Raw genomic sequence first — 25,724 nt, forward strand, 5'->3', positions numbered from 1 at the left:
TTGATGGGTTAAATATTCACCAAAACAAATTTTCTAAATTAAACAAATGCAGTACCAGTCCCGTATAATGATGTGCTTTTTGGAGGCTTGCTTTTAGAAGGCTAGCCTCAGGAGAGCTATATCTATAGAATATTCTAGCTAATTAGCATCTAAAATGTAGGATTGTTGTACTTGTGAAGGAGGGTTTTTGGAGGCTTGTTTTCAGGTGGCCTACCTCTGTGGGAGATTCCTTCTAATCCAACATCATGAATTCAAGATTGTTAAACTTGTGAAGGAGGTCTTGAGAATTGGAAAAATGTTCCCAGGTGTCTTTTACAACTAGAATGTGCAACCCATAAAATGGAAAAGGCCAAGACTCCAGTCTAGAGAAATGGAGACAAATGGGTGTTTTATGTAAATATAAAAGATTACATGTCATTGGTTAACACAGAAGATTAAATACACCATAATGGGTCTGAAACATGAAACAGAATATACGATGTGCCTAAGAGTCATAGTGGATTTTTCACTGTTTGCACCCAGACAGTGTACAGAAACAGTTAAGAAAGCTGATAGGATGTTTGATCATATACCTCAGTATGTAAGAGTATAACTCAAAGGAGGTTATGTTTAAACTATGTCATTCACTTTTGGGGACTTATCTGTAATAGAGTGTGTATTTTGGTTGTCATTTTACAAAAAAAAAAGCATCAACATTAGAGAAAATCCAGAGAAGAACTAGACTGACTGCAGGGATGTGGGGTATAAGTTGTGAGAAAAGATTAAAGGAATTGAACCTTTTCATTTATGCAGATGGAGACTAGTGTGTAATACAATACTTTTTTTCAGAATTATGAAGAAAATTGGTGTGATGGATCCCAACTGTTACTTTAAAATGAGCTGTTCAAGCGAAACATTAAGATAAAAATGCCAAATATTGGTGTCATTGGCAGCAGTGAAAGGGAAAGGCATTGACATTGGCACAGACATCGAGTGGTGAATTTCTGGGTGATTCCAAAATTTTGGCCATTTTAACCTTTTGTCAGTTTCCAAAATGGATGTTTGCCTTTACTGCCAGCTTCCCACAGTCATCTTTTCACTGTTGTAGGTGACACTTGTGTTTGGCATGCAAGTGTTTACGGGAGTAGCCAGCTGAGAACCGTAAGGCATTTGCTTTTGAAACTACAAACAACTCTGGTTAGATCCAGTTTTCTCTCTTTTCTCAAGATGACAATGAGCACCTACTAGCCAGTGTGAAATTTTCCGTGACTTGCAAATATGTCAGGCGAATATCCTTACTTGGAAAATAAACAATAAAGTGAATTTTCTTGAGAAAGCTGTTTCATTCTGGACATTTTTAAACACAGAATTGAAATGTTAGGAATGCCAGTACCTTGCAACCCAAGAAAATAATATTACTTGGTTTATTGAACAAAATAATAGGTTATAGCTGTGGTAACACAGTTATAAAGGTTTTTCAAATGACCAATTACCATTTAAACATGCCCAATTAAGGATAAGCTAGGAGAGTTTACCATTAGGATAATGAAGGAATGACTAATGAAAATGGGACTTTGCAGTCATATGTGAAAAGTAAACCTTTTCAAATAGTAATGGCCATTTGTAACATAAGTAATGGTTTGGCTGTATCTTAAAACAATTTACAGGTGCCTGAGAAATATAAAAATGCTACCTAGAGAGCATATGTAATTCCAAACTTTGGAATACTATTGCAAAGTATTAGTCAGAATAAAGTTCATGAAAGCCAAAGTTAGATAAACAAGTACAAAGATTTGTAGGCTTTACAAACTATTACAAAATAACAAAATATTTAAATTCATGGCATGTTTGATGGGCACACTTTTTTCAGTCGAATAAACTTTGTGACTTCACATAAGACTGGTAGTGGAAGAACAAAGCTATAAAAGCAGATGCATTATTCCATTGATTTAACAAACTACAATATTTCTCTGAAGAGGATTTTAGAGGTTGTGAATTTGGCTAAATGTTAGGATTTAGTTGAGGAGGTAAAAAGTCTATAGGTGGACATTCACCTCTTGGAGAAACTGCCAGAATTTGTTATGTTGGGAACATAATTATGTTATACAGTGGGTACGGAAAGTATTCAGACCCCCTTCAATTTTTCACTTTGTTATATTGCAGCCATTTGCTAAAATCCTTTAAATTAATTTTTTCCCTCATCTATCTTGGAGTTTGCCAAAAGACACCTGAAGGATTCTGAGATGGTGAGAAATAAGATTCTCTGGTCTGATGAGACCAAAATAGAACTTTTTGGCCTTAATTTTAAGCGGTATGTGTGGAACCAGGCACTGCTCATCACTTGTCCAATACAGACCCCACAGTGAAGCATGGTCGGTGGCAGCATCATGCTGTGGGGGCGTTTTTCAGCTGCAGGGACAGGACGACTGGTTGCAATCGAGGGAAAGATGAATGCGGCCAAGTACAGGGATATCTTGGACAAAACCTTCTCCAGAGTGCTAAGGACCTCAGACTGGGCCGAAGGTTTACCTTCCAACAAGACAATGACCCTAAGCACACAGCTAAAATAACGAAGGAGTGGTTTCACAACAACTCTGTGACTGTTCTTGAATGGCCCAGCCAGAGCCCTGACTTAAACCCAATTGAGCATCTCTGGAAAGACCTAAAAATGGCTGTCCACCAACGTTTACCATCCAACCTGACAGAACTGGAGAGGATCTGCAAGGAGGAATGGCAGAGGATCCCCAAATCCAGGTGTGAAAAACTTGTTGCATCTTTCCCAAGAAGACTCATGGCTGTATTAGCTCAAAAGGGTGCTTCTACTAAATACTGAGCAAAGGGTCTGAATACTTAGGACCATGTGATATTTCAGTTTTTCTTTTTTAATAAATCTGCAACAATTTCAAATTTTTTTTTTTTGTTTGTCAATATGGGGTGCTGTGTGTACATTAATGAAGGAAAAAATTAATTTAAATGATTTTAGCAAATGGCTGCAATATAACAAAGAGTGAAAAATTGAAGGGGGTCTGAATACTTTCCGTACCCACTGTAGGTGGTCATCCAGGCATCACTAAGATTACTGAACATTGAATTGATGAAAAGAGATTTCTGGAGGGCAAACTTGAATGAGGATATTAAAGTTTGTTTATTAACATATCAAATTCTGGAAATTCTATAGGATTATCACAGCACTTAACACCACCAAGTGTATCCTTGGAGGAGATTTCCATAAATTAAATGATATATCTACCCCCTTCCTATAGCTATACTGTGCATTTAGTAGTGATATTGATTTTCTAAGAGAACACATGTCATTCCATTTAAAAAGATAAAAATCTTAGCAACATATGTATTCTAATTACTAGGTTTTAACAAAACCATAATTCCTGTTTGGAGACCCACAATTCTCCCAATTGTGCAATCTTGTATACACAGGTGCATGCCTTTCTAAATGATGTCCAATTAATTCAATTTGCCACAAGTCAAGTTCTAGACACAATTCAAAGATAACTAAAGCAATCTGGATACACCTGACAGTTATTTAGAGTGCCACGGCAAATGCTTTGAGTACTTGTGAAAATGACAGATTTCAGTTTTTTATTTTTCATAAATTTGCAAACATTCTGAAAACTTTGTCATTATGGGTAGTTGAGTGTGTAGACTGAAAAAGTTTCCTGGGCAGCAGTGCACTGCAATTTTAATTGCAAGACTACTGAAGAAATTCAATTTCCAGACTCTTTGAATTCACCTCTCATAATGGTGAGTTTGTGATTTATGTAGTTGTACTTTATTTAAAGAAATTTGTAAGCTAAGAGTTAAGCCTGCAGTTCGTGTAGTGCTGTTAATGACTACATCTGTAAATAGTGAAGTAGAAGAAGTTGTTGATAATCATGTAAGAGGAACAGCACTAATTTGAAACTAATTGAGGTATGAAATTATACTGTATAAGAATATGCTATAATTTTTCACCTGCAAAATAAAAGCAGCAAAAAGTGCTCAATAAGTAGGCATATTATTGAGCACTGTCATTATCAACCCTCACCAGACCCTTTTCTTTTTAGTAGAGGTGTTCCTCATTTGCCATAGGTTAAGCCTTTGACGATAAATGAGCATCAAGGAGGTGTGTAAACAATCAGAAGAAACCACTCGTAGCAACGTTGTTAAATGTAGGAACTTGATTAAATAATTCAGGTGGTTGGAAGATGTAAAAACATACTTGAAAAAAAGAATTTTATTAAGCCGACCAATCAAAGAGGAGCCATCGAGTGAGCAATAATGTACTTTATATTTGGGACATAAAGTTTAAACAAGATTTGGAAAAAGCCAGAAGGAGCTGAGTGAAGAGCAAATTGAGGGTCTGTAAAAAATTAAACAGGGGTGTGGAGAGTTCTACATGTCATTTGGGGGTGGAATCAAAGTTCATTGACTAAGGATGTTGAAGGAAAAAGAGCCTGAACCATAACATCTGTAAGGTGTGACTTCCAGGCAAGGCAAAATTACCACCCCAGGAATAGTTCATTGGTAGAGGTCAAATGATAACCAAGGTTGACCACCCGTTGTCCTGTTTCACAAGATTGCCCCGACTCATAATGTACAGTCATGGCCGAAATTATCAGCACCCCTGGAATTTTCCCAGAAAATGCACTATTTCTCCCATAAAATTGTTGCAGTTACAAATGTTTTGGTATACACGTGTTTATTTCCATTATGTGCATTGGAACAACACAAAAAAACAGAGAAAAAAAAGCCAAATCTGACATCATTTCACACAAAACTCAAAAAAACAAAACAAAATTATTGGCACCTTCAACTTAATATTTGGTTGCACACACTTTGGAAAAAATAACTGAAATCAAGCACTTCCTATAACCATCAACAAGCTTGTTACACCTCTCAACTGGAATTTCCGACCACTCTTCTTTTGCAAACTGCTCAAGGTCTCTCAGATTTGAAGGGTGACTTCTCCCAACAGCAATTTTGAGATCTCTCCATGAGTGTTCAATCGAATTTAGATCCGGACTCATTGCTGGCCACTTCAGAACTCTCCAGCGCTTTGTCTTCAACCATTTCTGGGTGCTTTTAGAGGTATGTTTGGGGTCATTGTCCTGCTGGAACACCCATGACCTCTGACGCAGACCCAGCTTTCTGACACTGGGCCCTACATTGCACCCCAATATCTTTTGGTAGTCTTCAGATTTCATGATGCTTTGCACACAGTCAAGGCAGCAAAACATCCCCAAAACATATTAGAACCTCCACCATGTTTGACTGTAGGTACTGTGTTCTTTTCTTCGTAGACCTCATTCTGTTTTCTGTAAACAGTAGAATGATGAGCTTTACCAAAAAGCTCTACCTTGGTCTCATCTGTCCACAAGACGTTCGCCAAGAAGGATTTTAGCTTCCTCAATCAAGTACATTTTGGCAAACTCCAGTCTGGCTTTTTTATGTTTCTGTGTCAGCAGTGGGGTCCTTTTGGCTCTCCTGCCATAGCGTTTCATTTTGTTCCGATGTTGACGGATAGTTCGAGCTGACACTGTTGCACCCTGAGTCTGCAGAACAGCTTGAATATGTTTTGAAGTTGATTGGGGCTGTTTATCCACGATTCGGACTATCCTTCATTGCAATCTTTTATCAATTTTTCTCTTCCGTCCACGTCCAGGGAGATTAGCTATAGTGCCATGTGTTGTGAACTTGATTATGTTGTGCACAGTGAACAAAGGAACATGAAGATCTCTGGAAATGGATTTGTAGCTTTGAGATTGTTGATATTTTTCCACAATTTTTGTTCTCAAGTCCTCAGACAATTCTCTGCTCTTCTTTCTGTTCTCCATGCTTAGTGTGGCACACTCAGACACACAACAGAAAGGTTGAGTCAACTTTTCTCTCATTTTAACTGGCTTCAGGTGTGATTGCTATATTGCCAGCACCTGTTTCTTGCCACAGGTGAGTTCAAACGAGCATCATATACTTGAAATAAAATGATTTACCCACAATTTTGAAAAGGTGCCAATAATTTTGTCTGGCCCATTTTTGGAGTTTTGTGTGAAATTATGTCAGATTTGGCTTTTTTTCCTCTGTTTTTTTTTGTGTTGTTCCAATGCACATAAAGGAAATAAACATGTGTATAGCCAAACGTGTGTAATTGCAACAATTTTCTGGGAGAAATGGTGCATTTTCTGGGAAAATTCCAGGGATGCCAATAATTTTGGCTATGACTGTACAGGTTGAACTGTTCGGAGAGACTTACTAATCCTATTCTATAGACCTGATTCAGTGTGATTACCGCAAGTTCCCAAACCTAAAGTGGCACCTTCATGGGACATGCTGTTCCAGTGAGTTAGACACTAAATAGACTACAGAAGAATTATTGAATAAGCAAGGAAAAACTGTTTCATTTGTGCGGCATTGAAAAGCTTTGTAACATTTTAATAAGTACTTTTGTGTTCACAGGGATTAAGTTAAGAAATAAGTCTACACTTTTGACCAATGTATGAGGAGAAGAACTGGTTCTTCAATTCAAAAAGTCATTACTGTGAGGCTTTAGTTTCCTGTTTATGATGTTTGATTATTCTAGGAGTACATATTTAATGTTACTGTAGCAAAAAGGCATGTGTTTTACATGTTTTAAGTATACGACTGGATAAGTGATGTGAATTATTTGACTTGCATAATGTGAGATTTTTTCTTTTTTTTTTTTATGGACATTTTTCAAATCATTTGCCATTGTACATGATTGGTCACTATTGTATTATATTATTTCATAAACTTTTTCCCACTATTCTGCCTGAAGACTTGAGAAAAAAGTTTATTTCCTACCGACTGCTGCAGACTACAAGGGGTAAAGAACATCTAAAAAAATATCTTTAAGGCAGGAATAGTACTAGGTAGGCCACCAGTCCATCTAAACACATATTCATGCACATATCCTATTTGGAATTTCCAATTAACCAAATCTACACGTCTCTGTTAATGTGAGATAATGAATGGAGAACATACAAACAAAGGAAGCAGGATCCATAACTGAACGTTGTCCATGTTTTACAAATATATAATAGAGTACGGTTTTGCTATAAAGACCTTCACATTTAGAGGATTATGGTAGTGAATTGGTTAGCATGACTTCCTCACTAATGAAATTGGTTTTGAATCTAAAGCCACATTGTATCTGTGCAACCTTTTGTATGAGTATATTGGTTTTCCTCACACATCCAAATCTGTATTAGGCCAGTTTAAAGTTGCATGCTATTGTGTGATTGTGAGTGGCTCAAATCTTGGTGCAGGGTAGAATGGTAATGGTTTATGGGGCATTGGGACTCCTTTTGGAACCGATGGGACCTGTTCTGCCGTGACGGGTTACATCTGAACTGGAGGGGCACCAATGTATTGGGGAGGCGTATGTGTAGGCTAGTCGAGGATTGTTTAAACTAGGAAATGGGGGCATGGCATTGAGTTTAGGACAGGCCAGGTTTAGATCTATACATGGAAGAACAAACAATGGTGTAGAAATAAAAATGCATAGTAATATAAATTCTAAGTAGGCATTTAAATGTAGAAGGAATAACACATTAAAAATAGCTTACCTTAATGCTAGAAGTATCAAAAATAAGGTAAGTGAGTTGGAGTTGTATGTAGCAGAGCATAATTATGATATACAATAATGGAAACCTGGCTAAATAACAAAGATGGGAATGAGTGTAACATAGAGGGATACACATTTTTAGGAAGGATAAACAGAATAGAAAAGGAGGTGGGGTTGCTGTTTATGCCAAACAGGGTTTAAATGTAAGTCCTCTTCAGTTGGATGATGAGCCCCATCTTAGTGAGGACATGTGGCTTCGCCTGGAAAATATTAGGGAAACTGGTCTTATTTTAGGAGTGTGTTATAGACCACCCAATTCAGACAGTAATTTCAACACACATCTTTTTAGTAATGTCAAAAAGGCAAGTTTACAGGGGGATATAGTCATGGGGGACTTTAATTATCCAAATATTAACTGGGATAACCTTGCAGATGGAGGAGCACAAGAGCAGGAGTTTTTAGAAGTAATCAGCGACTGTTTTTTAACACAGCATATTAAAGCACCAACGTGGGGTGAAGCCTGTCTGGATTTAGTATTCTGTAATAATCAGGATGGAATTGAGGTTGTAGAGGTGATTGAACTACTAGGGTCAAGTGACCATAACATAATACAATTCTCAGTGTTTTGTAAGAGTGCAGATACAAAGACTAAAATTGTTAATTTGAACTTTGGTAGGGCTAATTTTGAGCAGATGTGACAATGTCTAAGTAGGATAGCTTTTATGTGTGGAGACAGTCGAGGAGCAGTGGAACAGCTTTAAAAATGTTTTACATGTAATGCAGGACCAGATACATATCTAAATTTGGAATTAATAGGAAACTAAAACAAGCTCCACGGTGGATTAATAAAGATTTAAAAAAGACGTTGCAAAGGAAAAAACTGCTGTATAAGGCATATAAGAATAATGACTGCAAAGTGAATCGTAGAGCGTATGAGAACATGAGGGCAACAATTAAGAAGGATATCAGGGAGGCTAAAAGACAGTTGGAGAGGAATATAGCAGATAAGACCAAAGAAGACCCCAAGAGATTCTTTCAGTATTTTAGTAGTAAAAGAACAGTCAAGGAGGAGGTCCTTGTGCATCAGAAATAGTAAAGGGGAATTAAAAGATACAGACATTAAGATACATCCTACCTTTTGTAAAAATTGGTTGATTTGTATGGAATGATTGCAATAAAATTAATAATAAAAAAAATATAGACAGTGAAAAAGCGGATGCCCTAAACTTACATTTTCCTGAGGTGTTTACAAGTAAGAAAAGTGGATAACCTCCCAGAGGTAAACGCAACTACTAAGGAGGTACTGAGGGATTTGGAAATTGTAGAGGGAGAAGTGCTGCTCAGATTAAATAAGATGAAATCAAACAAATCACCAGGCCCAGATAATATTTATCCTCGTGTTCTTAAGGAGGCTAGTGAGTACATATATAAACCCTTGACACATATTTTTAGGAAGTCACTGTGCACTGGAGAGATTCTGAAGGACTGGAAAATGGCAAATATCATCCCATTATATAAAAGGGTGACAGGGCAGATCCAAGCAACTATAGGCCAGTAAGCTTAACATCCATCACAGGAAAATTAATGGAAGGAATTATTAAGGATAAGATTGAGCAACACATGGCAAGGACAGGAGTTATTCTGAACAGTCAGCATGGGTTCAGAAGAGGGAGGTCATGTTTTACTAACATGCTGGAATTCTATGAGGAGGCAACAAAAAAGATACGATCAAAGTGGAGCTTATGATATTATTTATCTGGACTTACAGAAAGCATTTGATAAGGTGCCACATGAGAGGTTGGGCATCAAAAAAAGAAGTGGGAGTTCAAGGTGATTTTTTAGATGGGTGCAGAATTGGCTCAGACACAGGAAGCAGAGGGTGATGGTGCGAAGAACCTCATCAGAACTGGCCGATGTTAAGAGTGGTGTTCCACAGGGGTCAGTGCTAGGGCCACTGCTATTTTTAATATATATATATATATATATATATATGGATATATATATATATATATATGGATATCCATAATTATATGGATTAGCAGATAATTTGGAATCCGTTATATCATTACAGAAGGACTTGGATAGCATACAGAATTGGGCAGATTTGTGGCAGATGAAATTTAATGTCAGTAAATGTAAAGTATTACACATAGGAAGTAAAAATGTTAGGTTTGAATACACAATGGGCGGTCGGAAAATCGAGAGTACACCTTATGAGAAGGATTTAGGAGTCATAGTGGACTATATCAACTTCCCAACAGTGTTCAGAAGCCATTAAGAAGGCTAACAGAATGTTAGGTTATATAGCGCCTTGATGTGTGGAGTACAAGTCCAAGGAGGTTATGCTCAGCCTTTATAATGCACTGGTGAGGCCTCATCTTGAGTACTGTGTGCAGTTTTGGTCTCAAGGCTACAAAAAGGACATAGCAGCGCTAGAAAAGGTCCAGAGAAGAGTGACTAGACTGATTCCAGGGTTACAGCGGTTGAATTATGAGGAAAGATTAAAAGAGCTGAGCCTTTACAGTTTAAGCAAAAGAAGATTAGGAGGTGACATGATTGGAGTTAGGGTTTAATATTATGAAGGGAATTAGTACAGTGGATCGAGACTGTTATTTTAAAATGAGTTCATCAAGAACACGGGGACACAGTTGGAAACTTGTTTAAGGGTAAATTTCGCACAAACTTTAGGAAGTTTTTCTTTACACAAAGAACGATAGACACTTGGAATAAGCGACCAAGTAGTGTGGTAGACAGTAAGACATTAGGGACTTTCAAAACTCGACTTGATGTTTTCTTAGGAGAAACAAGTGGATAGGACTGGCGAGCTTTGTTGGGCTGAATGGCCTGTTTTCATCTAGAGTGTTCTAATGAGTGTGTACATGGGTGTTGGAATAAAGGCCACACAGGCAGTGGTCAGGTCAACATTTGAACCAATGGCTTTGCACTACCTAATATCTTTGTGTGAGAATTCATGCAATTCATGCACTGTTCTTTTTACATAAATTATTTAGAGTTTTGAATTGAAAGAGAGAAGTTGTAATTATCATTTGACTTTTCCTGAACTTCGTTTCCATTTCTAATAGTGCACCTTGGTGACTTTCTGGAATATTAGCACATGCTTTTCCTGTCACACCATTTCAGTGCATGCTAATCCAAATAAAACCTACACTTATTAATTTTTGTGTGGCCCACAGTAATACTGTATTTCAAACATGGGTAGATGAAATGAACGACACACCCTTATTGTTGATTTAATACCAAATTATTAGTATATTTATCACTAATTTGGCAACCAGCAATTTCTCTAATGTACAATTGTCAATATGTTTTGATCTGTAACATAGGTAATATTTCTCTGGATGGGTTTTTGTTTCATTTTATAATTTACTATGTATCGCAGAAGTGTCTGGGGGTTTTAAGGATGTTACCATAAAATTAATAAGCCTTATACAAATGTACTAGAAGTATAATCTGAATAAATTAAATGCATGTTCATGAAAATAATATGCCAAACAACAGCCAGAATGTGTTCATGACTGGAAGATCCTCATGATAGCATTAAAATATCTTTCTTTGTAGCCAGTGTGGTATAGTGTTTAAGGCTTTGAACTTCAAACCCCAAAGTTTGTGGTTCAGATCCCGCTATTGGCACTGTGTAACCATGAGCAAGTCACTTCATCTGTGTTTTAAAATGACTTTATACATTGTCATACTAAGAGATTTTTTTTTTTTTAAATTAGAAATCTGGATTTCAAAGTAATTATTATCCTAAAAACAAAGAATACACAAAAGAATTCTGCAAGTGGCTGGATCATATTCCTGGAACTTAAATCTGTTATGATTTGCATTAATAACATGGATTCTTATATAGTGAAAGCGCTGTGAAAAAGTACTTTCTCCTTCATAATAAACTCTGTTTTTGCATATTTTACATAATAACGACTATAGCTTTTAGACAAAGTACAATGTTATGGAACCAGAGTGAACTCATAATACAGTTTTTAAATCCTTTCTTTCTTTATTCAGGAACAAATGTATCCAAAATTACCCCTATCACCCATGCGAGAATGTAGTTTCAGTACTTGGTTACATGTCCTTTATCAGCAATAAACACAACTAAATGCTTCCTACAATTTGACGTCTGTCTTTCACAACACAGGTCATGAATTTTAGCCAACCCTTCTTTTGGAACTACTTTAATTTAGACACACTGGTAGGTTCTCCTGCAGCATTTCTATTAGTTTTAAGTCAGGACCTTGACTAGGCCACTCCAACACTTTAATTTTGTTTCTTCTGGCTCATTCAGTTGTAGACTTGCTTTTGTGTTTTGGGTCTCTGCCCTGCTGTATAATCCAACTACACTTCTGTTTAAGGTAATATACAGATGCTCAGAACCTTTCCATAAGAATATTTTGGTAAGGTGCAGAATGTGTGGTTCCTTCAATAATGGGAAGTCTTCTAGCTCCTGAGGCAGCAAAGCCACCCTACACCATCACACTGCCTCCACCATATTTTAATGTAGGGTAATGTTTTTATTGTCAGAGTATATTGTTAGCCTTACACCAGCCATAGTGGAACCTGTGTTGTTGAATAATTTTATCTTTACTCATTTGCCCATGAAACTAAAAATAATTGTGATAGAAGAAAGCTTTGTGAACTATGGTCTCTGACATTACTGTTATACTTACTGTAATGCAGGCGTTACAGAATTTGTAAAATCTTTTTAGAGGAGTGCTGTTTCACAAATAACAGCTTTCACAAACAATATTTTTCTTTATACTATTTTTTTGAACTGCCTATTACTAATCCATTGGCTGTGTAGGTATTTTTAAAACCAAAGATTACAATAATCAAACTGAAAGCCATGAAACTTTTTTGTTACTTGGTAATATGAATTTATAATATACTGAAAGTATTTCTCTTTTTGGATTAAAAGTTTTCACTTTATTTGTCCTATTAAATGTGTAAAAGTTGTATGTTAAGTACTAAGCAATATGTTTCTGGTTTAACAGGACTTGATATGCTGATGCTTTACAATCAAATTAAACATTTTTGCTCTCCTTTTTCTACTGTGTGGCCAGTTTGATACAGTTTATCTAGACTGTATTATAAATGTTTTATAATACTTTTTAACCAGTTGTTAAATATTTTCTCCTTCATGCAGAACTGTGTCTGCACCTGTTAAAAATGCATGTCTGCCAATAATGCAACCTTTAATTTGAGGTACAAAGAAACCTATAATATACATGCAGATGTTCTATTAACCTAAAATTAGAAATTTGGAAAATTCTTTTCAACATTTTAAACTTTTACACTTCTTGCTTACATAGTCACATGAGGAGAGGACAGGTAATATTTAGAGGTAGATTAATGTTTTAATCAGTTTTAATTTCAGTTGTTAATTTAGAAAAAGAAATGCTTAATATAAGAATCAAAATATAATTAAGGTTTGAAGTAATAGACTCACATGAAACTATTTGCATCTCTAGAATTACTGTGCTGCTTCTGCCCAGCTTTGGACGATGTTCATTTGTTTTACTTTTGCAGCACACACACACACACACACACACACACACTGTCGAATGCCTGCCAGATTATAATCAGTATCCAGCTGAATGCATGCTAGAAAGGATCAGAGTTGTTTTCTATTTTTATTTCCCTTGTGGGCAAATACTAAGCCTATTGCTAGTGAAATCTACGACCCTTGCTAATCTATGGACACATCTCAGAATCACAAAACCTGCAGAAAAATTATATAAAATAGTAATAAATATAGTTGAATTATAAAAAAAAAATTAGGATCAAAGAATGCATTCTCCTCCAGGCATTTTTAATGTTCTGTATGACATATTTCTAAAGTAGTGTCTATCTTCAATTTTCATCTTATTTTTATTGTGTTTTTGTTTAGATTATATATCTTTTATACTGTGCAACTTTGTGTTTTGTCTACACATACATGGGGGTACTTCCATTAGTAGAATTTTTTTTTCTTGCAGAAAAATGTTTATACAGTACTTTTTTCTCATAATGTTTGTGTTTTAAACTTCAAAACTTTAATATTTTTTTCAGAAATTTAATGTTTTGCCTCCTATGTAATTTAACAAAATGAATGAAAATAAAATTCCATATATTGTTTATTTTAAAATGTTGTTTTTTTGAAGAACCTGCTGTATCTTGAGGTGTGGATCAAAATAATTATTTAAAAGTATACGAGGGACCTGAACAGATACTGAGAACAGTATCATACTTGATATCTTATCACTTTTTAATGCAGACGTTTATGACATTGCGTTTAGCCTGAAAAACATAACATTTCTGAAGGCTTGTAAGTTACACAGTGCTCTCTGCTGCCAGAATCTATTTTTTGTTTGCTTTACTGAAGCTCTCTGGGTAAATTGTCCAGAAGACTAGTGGGTCCATCAGCAAATTATGCAGAAAATGCTGTCAGTGCATTTTCTGACATCAGGTTTTACCAGCAGATTCTCTATGACTCGTGTGGTCTAATTAACCTGCCTGTAATCTCTTGTGTACCTAATGCTTTTGGCTTGTTTTCCCTGGTACATTTCTTTTTGCCTTCTCTCTCACTCTTCTTTACAAAAAAAAAAATCATGAATAGTTTGCTGTCTCTCAACTGTTTTTCTTTGTTTTTTTTTTCCTCCCACTTTCTTCTTCCCATTGATTGGCAGTATCACCCAGATAAACAGAGCCCAGATGTACCATCAGGGGAAGCAGAGCAGCGTGTGCAGAGATTCATTGAAGTCGACCAGGCATGGAAAATTCTAGGGAATGAAGAAACAAAGAAGGCATACGATTTACAGCGACATGGTAGGTTCCTGCCAAGGAATACTGTACAGTGGTTTTTTAAAGGCACTACACACAGTGTGCATTATGGCCATTGTTATAAAGTTACCATAGCAAGCATACTAAATAGCTTTGAGAACACCTAAGATATAGCATGTCGAAAACAACCTTACAGCTTTGTGCCTTGTTAACAGGAGAGGTAAATAGGTTTTTGGTTTTTTTTTTGTAATAGAATTAATATTTTTCATGAAAACACATGTTGAAAATGATAAAAGAGGGTTTGTTTGTGGATACAGGCAACCTTGACAAAATTTCTGTAAGATATTGATACTAGGCACAAGTCTATTTGTATTAGTACTGTATCAGCTTACTTGCAAAACATACATGTTCTGCTTGAGCAATTATGAAAGCTTCCCGCAATTATTAATTTTCTTCTGTTTTAACTTGAAGGTAATTTTGAATTGCCCTGCCTCATTTAGTAGTTACTGCAAAAATATATATTGAATCTATATTGGATTAACCATTTGACCTGTACCAAAATTAGGAAGGGAGATTCTAAATGCAATGTGAAAAGGGCTGTTTAATTGAAGCATAAGCAAATTCTATTGCAGCAATCTAAATCATGAGAGTTTTAAAGGCATCTGAAAGTAACCATGCCCTGGTTTAAGCATCCACTCAAGATTATTAAAAAGAAATATGATGCAGAATAAAGTCACAGTATTGCTTTTTTTTACTTAACTAATGTATGCTTGGTCCAAGTAAGTCAGTGTTTGTATGACATAGTGCACAATAAGCTGAGAATCTTGTAGTAATGATATGTGCCCAGAAAAAATGTACATGGGATGTGTATCAGTATTTGTACTAGTTAGTCCAACTTTAAACATTTGATAAGTTGCTTATAAAATAATATAGCTTTCTTCGAGGTGTTTTTTCTTTTTTTGTGAGATGGTTGTGTATTATGTATAACTCTGCTTTATAACAACATGAAACAGAAGCAGCTAGTAAGTTATGTTATAGGTAGGTGTTTTTGCTCCCTTTTTTATATTCATTGAATAAAAAAAAAAAACAAAAAAACTCCATAGCTCTTTAAAAAGCAGTTGGGAGCAAGAAAGGGGGGAAATGTAGGTCAGGTTTGTCATCTGCAGACTACCATTACATGAAGTGATAAGCTGTCTTCCTCCCCTTTGCCTGAGGATAGAGGTCCCTCGGCCTTCCATTAGAACCTTCAATAAATGTACATCCACCCCATACTGTTAATGGGGAGAGTCAGTAATAGTGTATTGCCTGTGGGAAAACACTCAGCTGTGTTCGGTAACACACTCCTATCCAGCACTGACATGCAAGGCACCATCACTTTTCAATGTGTCTGATGAAAGCCTGCTTCCTGCATTTCTTGGTATAATGTCTTGTCTTTTGTACTCTGGCAGCCAATCGCACCTTTCTTTTCAAAAGTGATTTAAGGCACTACTACTCTTGAGGGTAAAGGAACATTTTTTCTTCCATTCACTTAAATAAATCAAGACATTTTGAATGGTGGTTTAAGTGTATAGCCTAAAATGTCTGTTACATTTTAAAGGTTTTGCCCAATAACAAAAGAAATAGTAGATTTAATGTGAAATATGATTGCACTTAATATACATGCATATAGGGTGGTCCAGATCTAATTATGCAATTTTCATTACGCTATCACTTATTAAGTTTATTACATAGAAAATCACCCGAAAAATCCAGGACCATCGAGAAGTGTGCGAACTGCCGACATGAATAATCGTCTTTGTGCCGAACTGGAATCGTCTCCGCATAAATCAAAGTCATCCAGACGATCTGGATCTGCATAATTAGATTTGGACCACCCTGTAGAAGTCCTATTAAGTGGGTGATGGTTCTTTTTGCTATTAATGTTAATCAGTTTCTCTCTAAACAAATAATCAGTGAAGCAAAGATTTGATATTATTCTGTATACCCATGTTTGATTTCTCTTGAAATTAATTCAACTTGTTTTTGCTTTTGCTAAGTGATAAGGTAGAGTAAATGCTCAAGAGTTTTCACAGGTGATTAAAATTTTGGAAAGGAACATGACATTTTATGTGCCTCCCATTGTATTGATTTAGGGAATAAACTAGTGACATTTATTTGTCAACTTTGTCTTTATAACTCATTTCATTTGTGCACCTCTTCATCTAAATGAATGAAAAATGAAATGTGATTTTAATCAACCTGTTCTGTGTCCTGTTTATTTATGTGTTTACTTATGTTTTACATTAAACATAATACTGTATATCATACTTACATTCGCATTCAATATGTAGTTTTGTTTTATTCAACAATTCACTCTTGTTATATAAGTTAACGGAAATAACTCATCACAGAAGAAAAAATTAAGTGCTAATGGTCCTATTTGGAAGAATTCTCAATGAATGCACAGTTCCTTAGTGTTTGTGATAAGGTTAATAAGATATTACAAATATTTCTATCCATTTCACCTTGAAGCTTCAAACAATCCGTGATATTGCCCCTTTAATGCATGAATCTTTCCAGCAAAAACAAAGTAGGCACTGTTTGAACTTTTTTGTAATAATTTAGGTTTGGTGATTATGAAAATAACATGGTAATTATTTGAGTTCTCAAAGAATAAATCAAGATTAAAGTATTAAGACATTTAAGATAGAAATCTAATTCTTCTGTGGTTACTTAGTCCTTCAGAAAACTACTTAATTTAAAGTAGTTTGCAGGTCCTCTCTAATCTTTAGTCCTCATTTAATGATAAAAAAATGTAAATGTTTCTTATTCAAACCTTAATATCTTGAGATTGATGGCTGCAGGTTCAGTGTAGCTTTAAAATGCCCACAGCCTATATTGCTGACCATAAAGTTTCTAGTTTTTTGTACTTTTAAAAATGATCATTTTTGTTGTAAATGAAGTCTTTTACAGCCCTAAAACCTTTGTCTCTGTTTAGGGTCATTCATCATTAGACACCCTCAACTAGGTGAGTGAGTTTGAGTTCTAATGAGTTTGCACGCAGTTTGTGTGAGGAACTTCAAATGTAGCTATGACTGCCGATCCTAATGTGATGTGGGAGACCTTCCACGACAAGACCCTGAAGGTTGCTGAGGGTTGTGTTGGTATTACCAGTGTTCCTAGAAGGAGGTGTTTCATCTCGCAGGGCACCCTGGATATCATCGAGAGGACTCACAGCACATGGCTCAATGGCAACTCTGGTCTGTACCGGGAACTGAGAAGGACGGCTGTGAGGGCTCTGAGGGCAGATAAAGAGGCGTTTGTTACAGGAATCTGTGAGCAAGTGACGCACTATCTGTGGTCTAGCGACCCACGTCCTGCATACAGAGGAATCAAAGCATTACGCACATCTGCATCTGTTCCTCGGAGAGTTGCAGTCAGGGCAGCTGATGGAACGGTCCTCACGGATGACACTGCAGTTGTGACCCACTGGGCTGGCTACTTTGCGTAGTTGTTCAAAGCTGAGCCTCCGGGTAGGACGTTGGAAATCTCTGGGTCCACAGTTCTTGATGCTGATCCTCCAATTAGTAGTGAACCACCCAGTCTCGCTGAGATTGCACAGGTGGTGAACTAGCTGAGGGGTGGGGAAGGGCTGCAGGGATCTGTGGTATCTGGCTAGTGGTAAGGCTGTCCTCCTGGCAATGCAAGCAAGAAGTAATGCTTAGTGTGATGCGATGGCACACCAGGGAGGCTGGATTAAGGTGGGTTGGTTTTGGAGTTATCCCAAAACCACAGGCTTTAACACGATTGAGACTTAACAGAGGAAAATATTTCTTTGATGGTATCGAGACTTTATAGATGTACCCGTCCCCTGTCAAACCAGCCCCCTCGTCCCACCAAATACTTCACTTACACACTTTATGCTATCAACAAGGAAGTGGAGTATAATGCTGTACAATGGCATGGCATACCAGGGAGATGCGAGTAAAAATCAGGGGGTTGGAGTTGGGTTGAGTTTAGTATTTAAATGGAGCATTACTGGTTTATAGTATGTATTTCTTGTTTGAAAGCCAAATCAATAAAATCAAGTAATGTGCTCTTATTGAATTTCCACTGTTACAGAATAAAATCCCTTCACTCATTCATTCCCACCAAGTCAGTGTATATAATGTCCAACCCCCTTCATTTTACAATAAACAGAATGGCTGCACAATTCTGTCGTGTACATCTCTTGAAGATACCCCAAATTTCTGGCCAGACTTAAAAATTTATGACAAAAAATGTTCCCAGTGTAGAGCAAATCATAATGAAGAACTGAAGAAAAATCTTGTGATAAATAGAAAAATTATACAAATGTTCAAAAGCGATCAAGGTCTCTGCATATTGGGTGCCCAGAATGTTGGCTTCTAAAATGAAGCATCAACATACCCAATTGAGAATCTTGAATGAATGATTTTGAATTGGGAGACATTTAAGAAATGCTGCCTGTTTGGGGGTGACAGGTAAATCACTTTGGTACAGACTCCAAAAAATTGGGTCCAAGCCAATGTTTGGCAGGATCATGTACACTGTTTTTTTTTCATGATGCTGAGAATGTGTTCCAAAATCGATTACATGTCTCAAAAGGTACAAATAGCTGCCAGTCTTATATTGGTTTACTTTGGTGTACTGTGTGGGTTACAAAATCTGGTCTGTAAAACTGTGGATTCTGAGAGGTGACACACCCACCCTATTCTCCAGATCTAGCCCTGTGTGATTATTGCTTGTTTCCCAATCTGAGGGCTTCTCTGTTGGATGACAATAAAAAAAGATATCAAGCCAGCAATAAAAAACTGGTTGCACAAGCATATCATTTTTTTTAATCACAGTAGCATAGGAAAGATTTGTGAACATTATGAAAAGTGTTTTAGCATTCACAGGTATTATGTTTTAAAAAAAAAAAAAAAAACTGGTTTTGCTGGTGTTACTCACATGAAGTTCATATATAGTTAAATATTTTCCCTACACCTTTGTCATATATGCTTACGTATAAATAATCTGTACAAATCTACAAAATATATATAAAGAGCAATTTTATTTAGTTCGTCATGAAGGGGGCTGTAAGTCAGAACCATCCCTGAACAGTGTGCAAGACTATTTGTATGGCTCACACACATGTAAAATGTTCCAATTATAGTACTCAACTAGCTGTCCCCCACGGCAAGACAAACTTTAAAAATCAATTAAAAATACATGTAATAATTTGTATTGAGAAGAATTTATATTAATAGCTTTCGTATCCAAGGGCCTCTTGATATACAATTTTTTTCTTTCTTTTTTTTCCTTTTTATTACTTTTATTGCATTCCATACAAATCAATGAAGTTTTTGCAAAAAGAAAAATTGAGTTAAGAACAAATCGATCCCCACCCCTGAGAGAGAGATCAAGCCAAACGGCATGAAATTTAAGACCTGTAAACATACCTAAATTAATAAGTTCTCTGTGCTTTATGAGATTATTTTAAAATATTACTGATTAGATCCTGCCATGTTTTGAAAAAAGTCTGTACGGATCCTCTTAATTGAGTATTTGATTTTTTCCTATTTCAAATAGTATAACACATCAGTTTCCCACTGACTTAAAAGAGGAGAGTTTGGGTTCTTCCAGTTTATCAGAATAAGTCTGCGTGCCAAAAGTGTAGTGAATGTAATCACTGTTTGTTTGCCTTTCTCCACCTTAAACCCATCTGGAAGAATTTCAAACACAGCTGTTAATGGGTTAGGAGGGATTGTGAGACCAAGGCTGTATAAAAGGTAATTTAAAAATTTTCTTCCAGAATGTTAATTTGGTGCAGGCCCAGAACATGTGACCCAGTGAGGCTGGAACTAGTTTGCAGCGTTCGCAGGTTGGATCATGCCCTGGAAACATTTTGGAGAGTTTTAGTCGAGACAGATGTGCTCGATATATAATTTTGAGTTGTATAATTGTATGCTTTGCACATATGGAGCTCGAGTGAATTTTCTGCATTGCTACTTTCCACTCCTTTTCTGATATATTAATTGAGAGATCTTTTTCCCAGTGACCTCTTGGATCTTTGAAAGGGAGGGATTGTAAAATGATTTTATTATATTGCAGAGATGGTGTCTAAATCCTTGAGATTAAGCAATATTTTTTCCAGCATGGATGTGGGTGCAAGATGAGGAAAATCTGGAAGGTTCTGTTTAACAAAGTTCCTGATTTGAAGATAGTGAAAGAAATGTGTAGTTGGAATGTTAAATTTGGAATGTAATTGTTCATAGGATGCAAAGACGTCTATATAAAGATCTCTAAGCAAGTTAATTCCAAATTTTTTCCAGATATTAAAAATTGCATATGTTTGTGAAGGTTGAAAGAGGTGGTTCTCTTGCAGAGGTGCCACAAATAGAAGCTTCTCCGTCTTAAAATGCTTTCTACATTGGTTCCAAATTCTAAGTGAGTGGACCACAATTGGGTTATTAGTGTATTGCCGATAACGTGTGTTTATTGGAGCACAGAGCAAGGAATACAAAGAAGTACTGCAGGATTTTACTTCTATTGCAGACCAAGCCTGTATATGTTCTTCTATTTGTGTTGAGGTTCTTATTGTCTGTATATTTGCTGCCCTGTAATAAAACTGGAAGTTAGGTAGAGCCATGCCACCTTTTGTCTTTGTAGGGTCGCTCTTTGGATGCGTGGATGTTTTGAATTCCAAATAAATGAGGTTATTGTTGAATCTAATTGCTTAAAGAATGATTTATTAATGTATATTGGAATGTTTTGAAATAAAAAAAGGAGTTGAGGAATAATATTCATCTAAACAGTGTTAATTCTTCCAGCTAGTGTGAGATAAAGGGTTGACCATCTATGCAAGTCTTGCTTGATTTTTTACATGTAGACGTGAAATTTTGCTGATAAAGAGCTTTATGTTTACTTGTGATGTTTACCCCTAGGTATTTAAACTGTTCTGCAATGATAAAAGGTAGAGTATCTAATCTAATATTATATGCTTGAGAATTCACTGGAAAGAGTACACTTTTATTCAGATTAATTCTGAGACCAGAGATCTTTTGAAATTCTGTGAGTGCTGTTAAGACTGCAGGCACAGAATTTTCTGGGTCCGATATATACAGTACCATATCATCTGCATATAATGAAATTTTCTGTTCCAGTCCTTCTCTGCTAATCCCCTTTATTTGATCAGTATTTCGACAACGTATTGCCAGTGGTTCAATGGCAATTGCAAACAGCAGCGGTGACAAGGGGCATCTAATATTTTTCATTTTGCTATCAAGGGAGAGAATATAGCTGTCATCTCTTTGTAAAAAATGTAAAAAGTTGACATGGGGTATCTGACCAAACGGGAGGTGGGTACGCTTGAATGTCAAACGTTGAGACTGTATCTGTTAATGTTCAGCTCTGATGGGAGAGTGTGCCCTGTCTGGGGAGAAGAGCACATGGCTGGTATATCTCTGCCAATGAGTAGGTACTGTCTTAAACACACGTGAACTCTCTCAAAAATATCAAAGTTACTCTTTAACAATCTCTAGATGATAATGTCTGCTGAACAACCAGGTATCACTAGCTAAATGGAGGCAAGATACGCTCCAACACATGGCGAGAGGTACAGTGGCTTGAATGGAGGCTGGTGCGTGAGTGAGGATGGCCCCGCCCGGCTCCCTACTTCTGAGGGTCCACATCCCGCTCCCCTTGGCCCACAGCCTGCTCCCCTTGGCCCACAGCCTGTCTCAAGTGTTCGTGCTAATAAGTCAGTGCCGCAACCAAACTATAATACTTTGCGCAATGAAAGAAGTTGCAAAATCAACCGGAATGTTCAAGCAAATTATAGAAAAAAACCCGATCTAAATTCGTTAAGTAGTTCTCTTGTGAAAAACAGACAGACAGACAGACAGATAGATGTTACATGCCTTTGGGGATGTTTAAAATTCAGCATACCCAGAAAAATACCCACATAAACAGAGAATGGCAGACTGGGCGCAGCATTACAAAGGATTCTGGATCAGTGAAGTAGCTGTGCTAGTGACTACTTTAACGGTTCCCACCGGAGATAAGTAGATATATAGAAAAAAAACTGAAAATCATGCTAGTTTCTCTGTACTATAATTATTGTGGCTTAAACTAAAATCTGCAATATTAAAGGTTTATATTTAGGTTTATAGTTAAAAAGATTTCCGTGGCTTTCATGGCTTAAGTTGGGCATAGACAATGAAATAGAGAGGAAAGACAAAAAGTACTACATATGTAAAGTATCACATGGGACTATATAGTAGAAGGTGTATTCTCCTACACTTATAAATACTTTAGTGATATCTTGCTGAGTAGCACTTGGTAACAGTTGATCTATATCTGTCTGTTTTTAATTTTAAATGTGTTTCAGCGTTATAGAAATTTACATGGGTAAGGATATCTTTCCAAATAGTTTGTTCCAGCTCATTTCATAGATACTTACTTGAACTGATCTGGTGACTGGGGAGGCTACAGCATTAAATTAAACTTGGTGTCTTGTATCTGGCACTATTCGTTTTACTTTTGTGTCATGGAATATTTTCCTACTTTGTCTTCATATCTAATCCTATAAAAATTATGTATAGAAACAAAACTATAAACATTGTTTTTTGTGTTATGTCTTTGAAACTTCCCAGTTAATTATACCAAACACAAGACTAGCAATATTTTAAAAATTATATTCTCATCACTAGTGATGAGTCACACAATGTGTTCTGTGATCTGATTGACCGTGAGACAATAAACCTTGTGATCTCTTTATTTCATCATGATTCATTGAACTATTGTCAAGATGGGAAGTCAGGAAAATGGTTTAATTTTGGGGGAGTTTTTTTTTTTTTTTAATTCTTAACACTTTTAAACAGATGTTTCTGTAATAAATAAAAAAAAACTTCAGGAGTCGTGGGTGAGACAGCCTTCAGTTTGTATAGAACAGTCTGTAGTTGTATTTATTTACTTTAAAAAAAGTATATGAGCAGATTTTAAAATAACGAAGTACAGCTTTTTTAATGTTAAATCCACATTTTATTTGCTATGTATTTTTTCTGCATCAGTTTTTGTAAATGTATGACTTATTTATGTTTGTAAATATATACAGTTCATAATGCAAAATAAAGCCATAACAAAGGTAAAGCAGAGTAATTATCGTGTACAAGATTATCTAAAAATATTAAACTTAAGTTAAAAATGTTTTAAAGAAGTTTGTGTTACTAGTTGCCTTATAGGGAGGCTCCAGAACCTAGGAGCAGTTGTTCCACATTTATTTGTAAATGCCTTATTTATGAACTGTTTAGCTGTAAATTAAAGTGAAAGCTCTTCACCTTTTTTTAACATAGTAGACAGTTCAGTTTTGCCGCTAAACTTTAAACTGTTTGACGTCTGGTGCAGGCTGCTCCTCAAAAGTCATTGTGCGATCGATTCATTTAATCAGCTGGTAGTCCACTTGTGTAAAAAAAAGACAAAAAAAAAAAAATACAGCAAAACAACCGTACAACATCTCTGTGATTTTTAAAGCACCATAGCATTGGGCTCCATAACAGATAATCTTCATTTAAATTAAGGATTTTTTGCTGTTTCAATTTCTCTTTCATTTAGGATTAAATGTATTTCAACATACTTTAAGACTACCTTTTCTCAAAACATAACAGAGATAATACCTTAATGTGAATAAAAACAACAGTAAGATACTCGAGACAATGTGTTTGCTATTGGGTATGCTTTACTGTATACCTTTGTTTTTGAAATTGATTAATGTATGTTGTGTGTTCTTCAAAATACCCATTCCTTCTCCCTTTTAACTCAATTATGAAAAGTTCAAGGCAGGAACCAACCTTTGGCAGGGCACTGCTCTACCTCAGGGTACACTGACACAGATGCCCATTTTAACTCACACTAGACAAATTTGCACTTCATAGTTAACCTGTCATTCACTTCTCTGTGATGTTTGAGGAGAACTGAGGTATCTGAACTGAAAATGTATCAAGGCATGCACAGAACATGCACACTCCACACAGGAAGTGCCTGGGCTTGCGATTCAAACCCCCTTTCAAATATGCAATGTTTTTTTTTTTTCCATTAGTGCTGTGAAGTGAAATACTGTATATTCAGTCTGCCTCAAGACACCAATTTAACCATGTCAAATGAACCAGTGTATGGCAATCCCTTATACCTGTAGATGCTATGTATTGTAAAGGAGTTGGGCAATGTGTTCTATCAGTAATAAAGGTTTAATTTCAGCATTACTTACTTTTATGCATGTTAGATTACAGTTCTAACTTTTTTGAGCCTTAAAAATTATTATTGCTTCTAGAAAAATAATGTATGAAAATATGTATTAAGATTCACAGACATTTTGGATTCCACATCACTGTAAACTTAACGTTTAAGAAGTATCAGGAACAAAATGTCATAGTCTAATGTAAATACCTAATTTCTAAGTATACCTTGGAAAGATCCAATGTAACAATTTGTATAAAAACATCTTGTAAGATTTACCATTGAATGCATGAATATAGTGGAACTACTGTGCCTTGATAACACATCCATAATTTTCACATTTTGTTTGATAAAGGTAACAGTTCATGCAATTCTCTATCCTTACTTTAAAAAAAGATATTCTAATATATCCAAACGTAAATTAACAATTCTATATTTTACATGTATGTTTGTCAGTCCTTTTTTTATACATTATTATTACATTATTGATGGTCACAGCAAAAACAAAAATGGAAAAAAAAAATCCTGGAGGCAACTGTTTTTTAAATATGGGAGCCATCAAAATCCTGTGCAGGTGCAATTGTCTAGATCTGACAGAAGACAAGACAGCTGGGTGGGCAAATACTTGTTAGGATAGCAAACCATAAAATCAGCCATGATAAGGAGCTTAAATCTTTACAAGTTGTTTGCACTAGCAACACGCTTTGTGACATTTAATATATATTCAGTAGACCATGATTTATCGGACAAAAAAAATCTGTCTGGAAAGACACATTTATAACATCTGAGCTGTTTTTATATTGCAAAAATATATTTGAATAAAGCCACATGCATATAAAGACATTTTAGAGGAAAGATCTATATTCTACTGAGGTAACCATTTTTCTCATGTGCCCCCACTTGTTTCCTCTGGAAAGACTTATGTCCTGTGCCTGATGATGGGTATTTATTTATGATGGGTATTATTAATAGTTATGCATTATAATAACATTTTTAATAATCCTGTACATTATAACTTTTACTAATGAAGATAACAAGCTAACATTTCACAATTACAAAGTTAGTGCTTCTGCGTCTTTGATCCAGCAGCCTTGGTTTGAATTGTATTCTCACTCATCTATAAGGTTTATGTTGCCCAGCCGGCCAAAGGGGCTTAGTCAGTACTTAATTT

General features: G+C 35.9%; 1 protein-coding gene across 2 annotated transcripts in view; it reads left to right on the forward strand.

Moving 5' to 3' along the window:
- dnajc24 (DnaJ (Hsp40) homolog, subfamily C, member 24) overlaps nucleotides 1-25,724 on the forward strand; it is a 72,639-nt gene that overhangs the window by 30,472 nt on the left and 16,443 nt on the right. For both annotated transcript variants that reach the window (XM_039749559.1, XM_039749567.1), the window contains one exon: nucleotides 14,245-14,383. In XM_039749559.1, coding sequence (XP_039605493.1) covers nucleotides 14,245-14,383 — 139 coding nt within the window. The remainder of the gene's footprint in view (nucleotides 1-14,244; nucleotides 14,384-25,724) is intronic.

The sequence above is a fragment of the Polypterus senegalus genome, chromosome 1 (genome assembly GCF_016835505.1).
Source record: "Polypterus senegalus isolate Bchr_013 chromosome 1, ASM1683550v1, whole genome shotgun sequence".
Lineage (NCBI taxonomy): Eukaryota > Metazoa > Chordata > Cladistia > Polypteriformes > Polypteridae > Polypterus > Polypterus senegalus.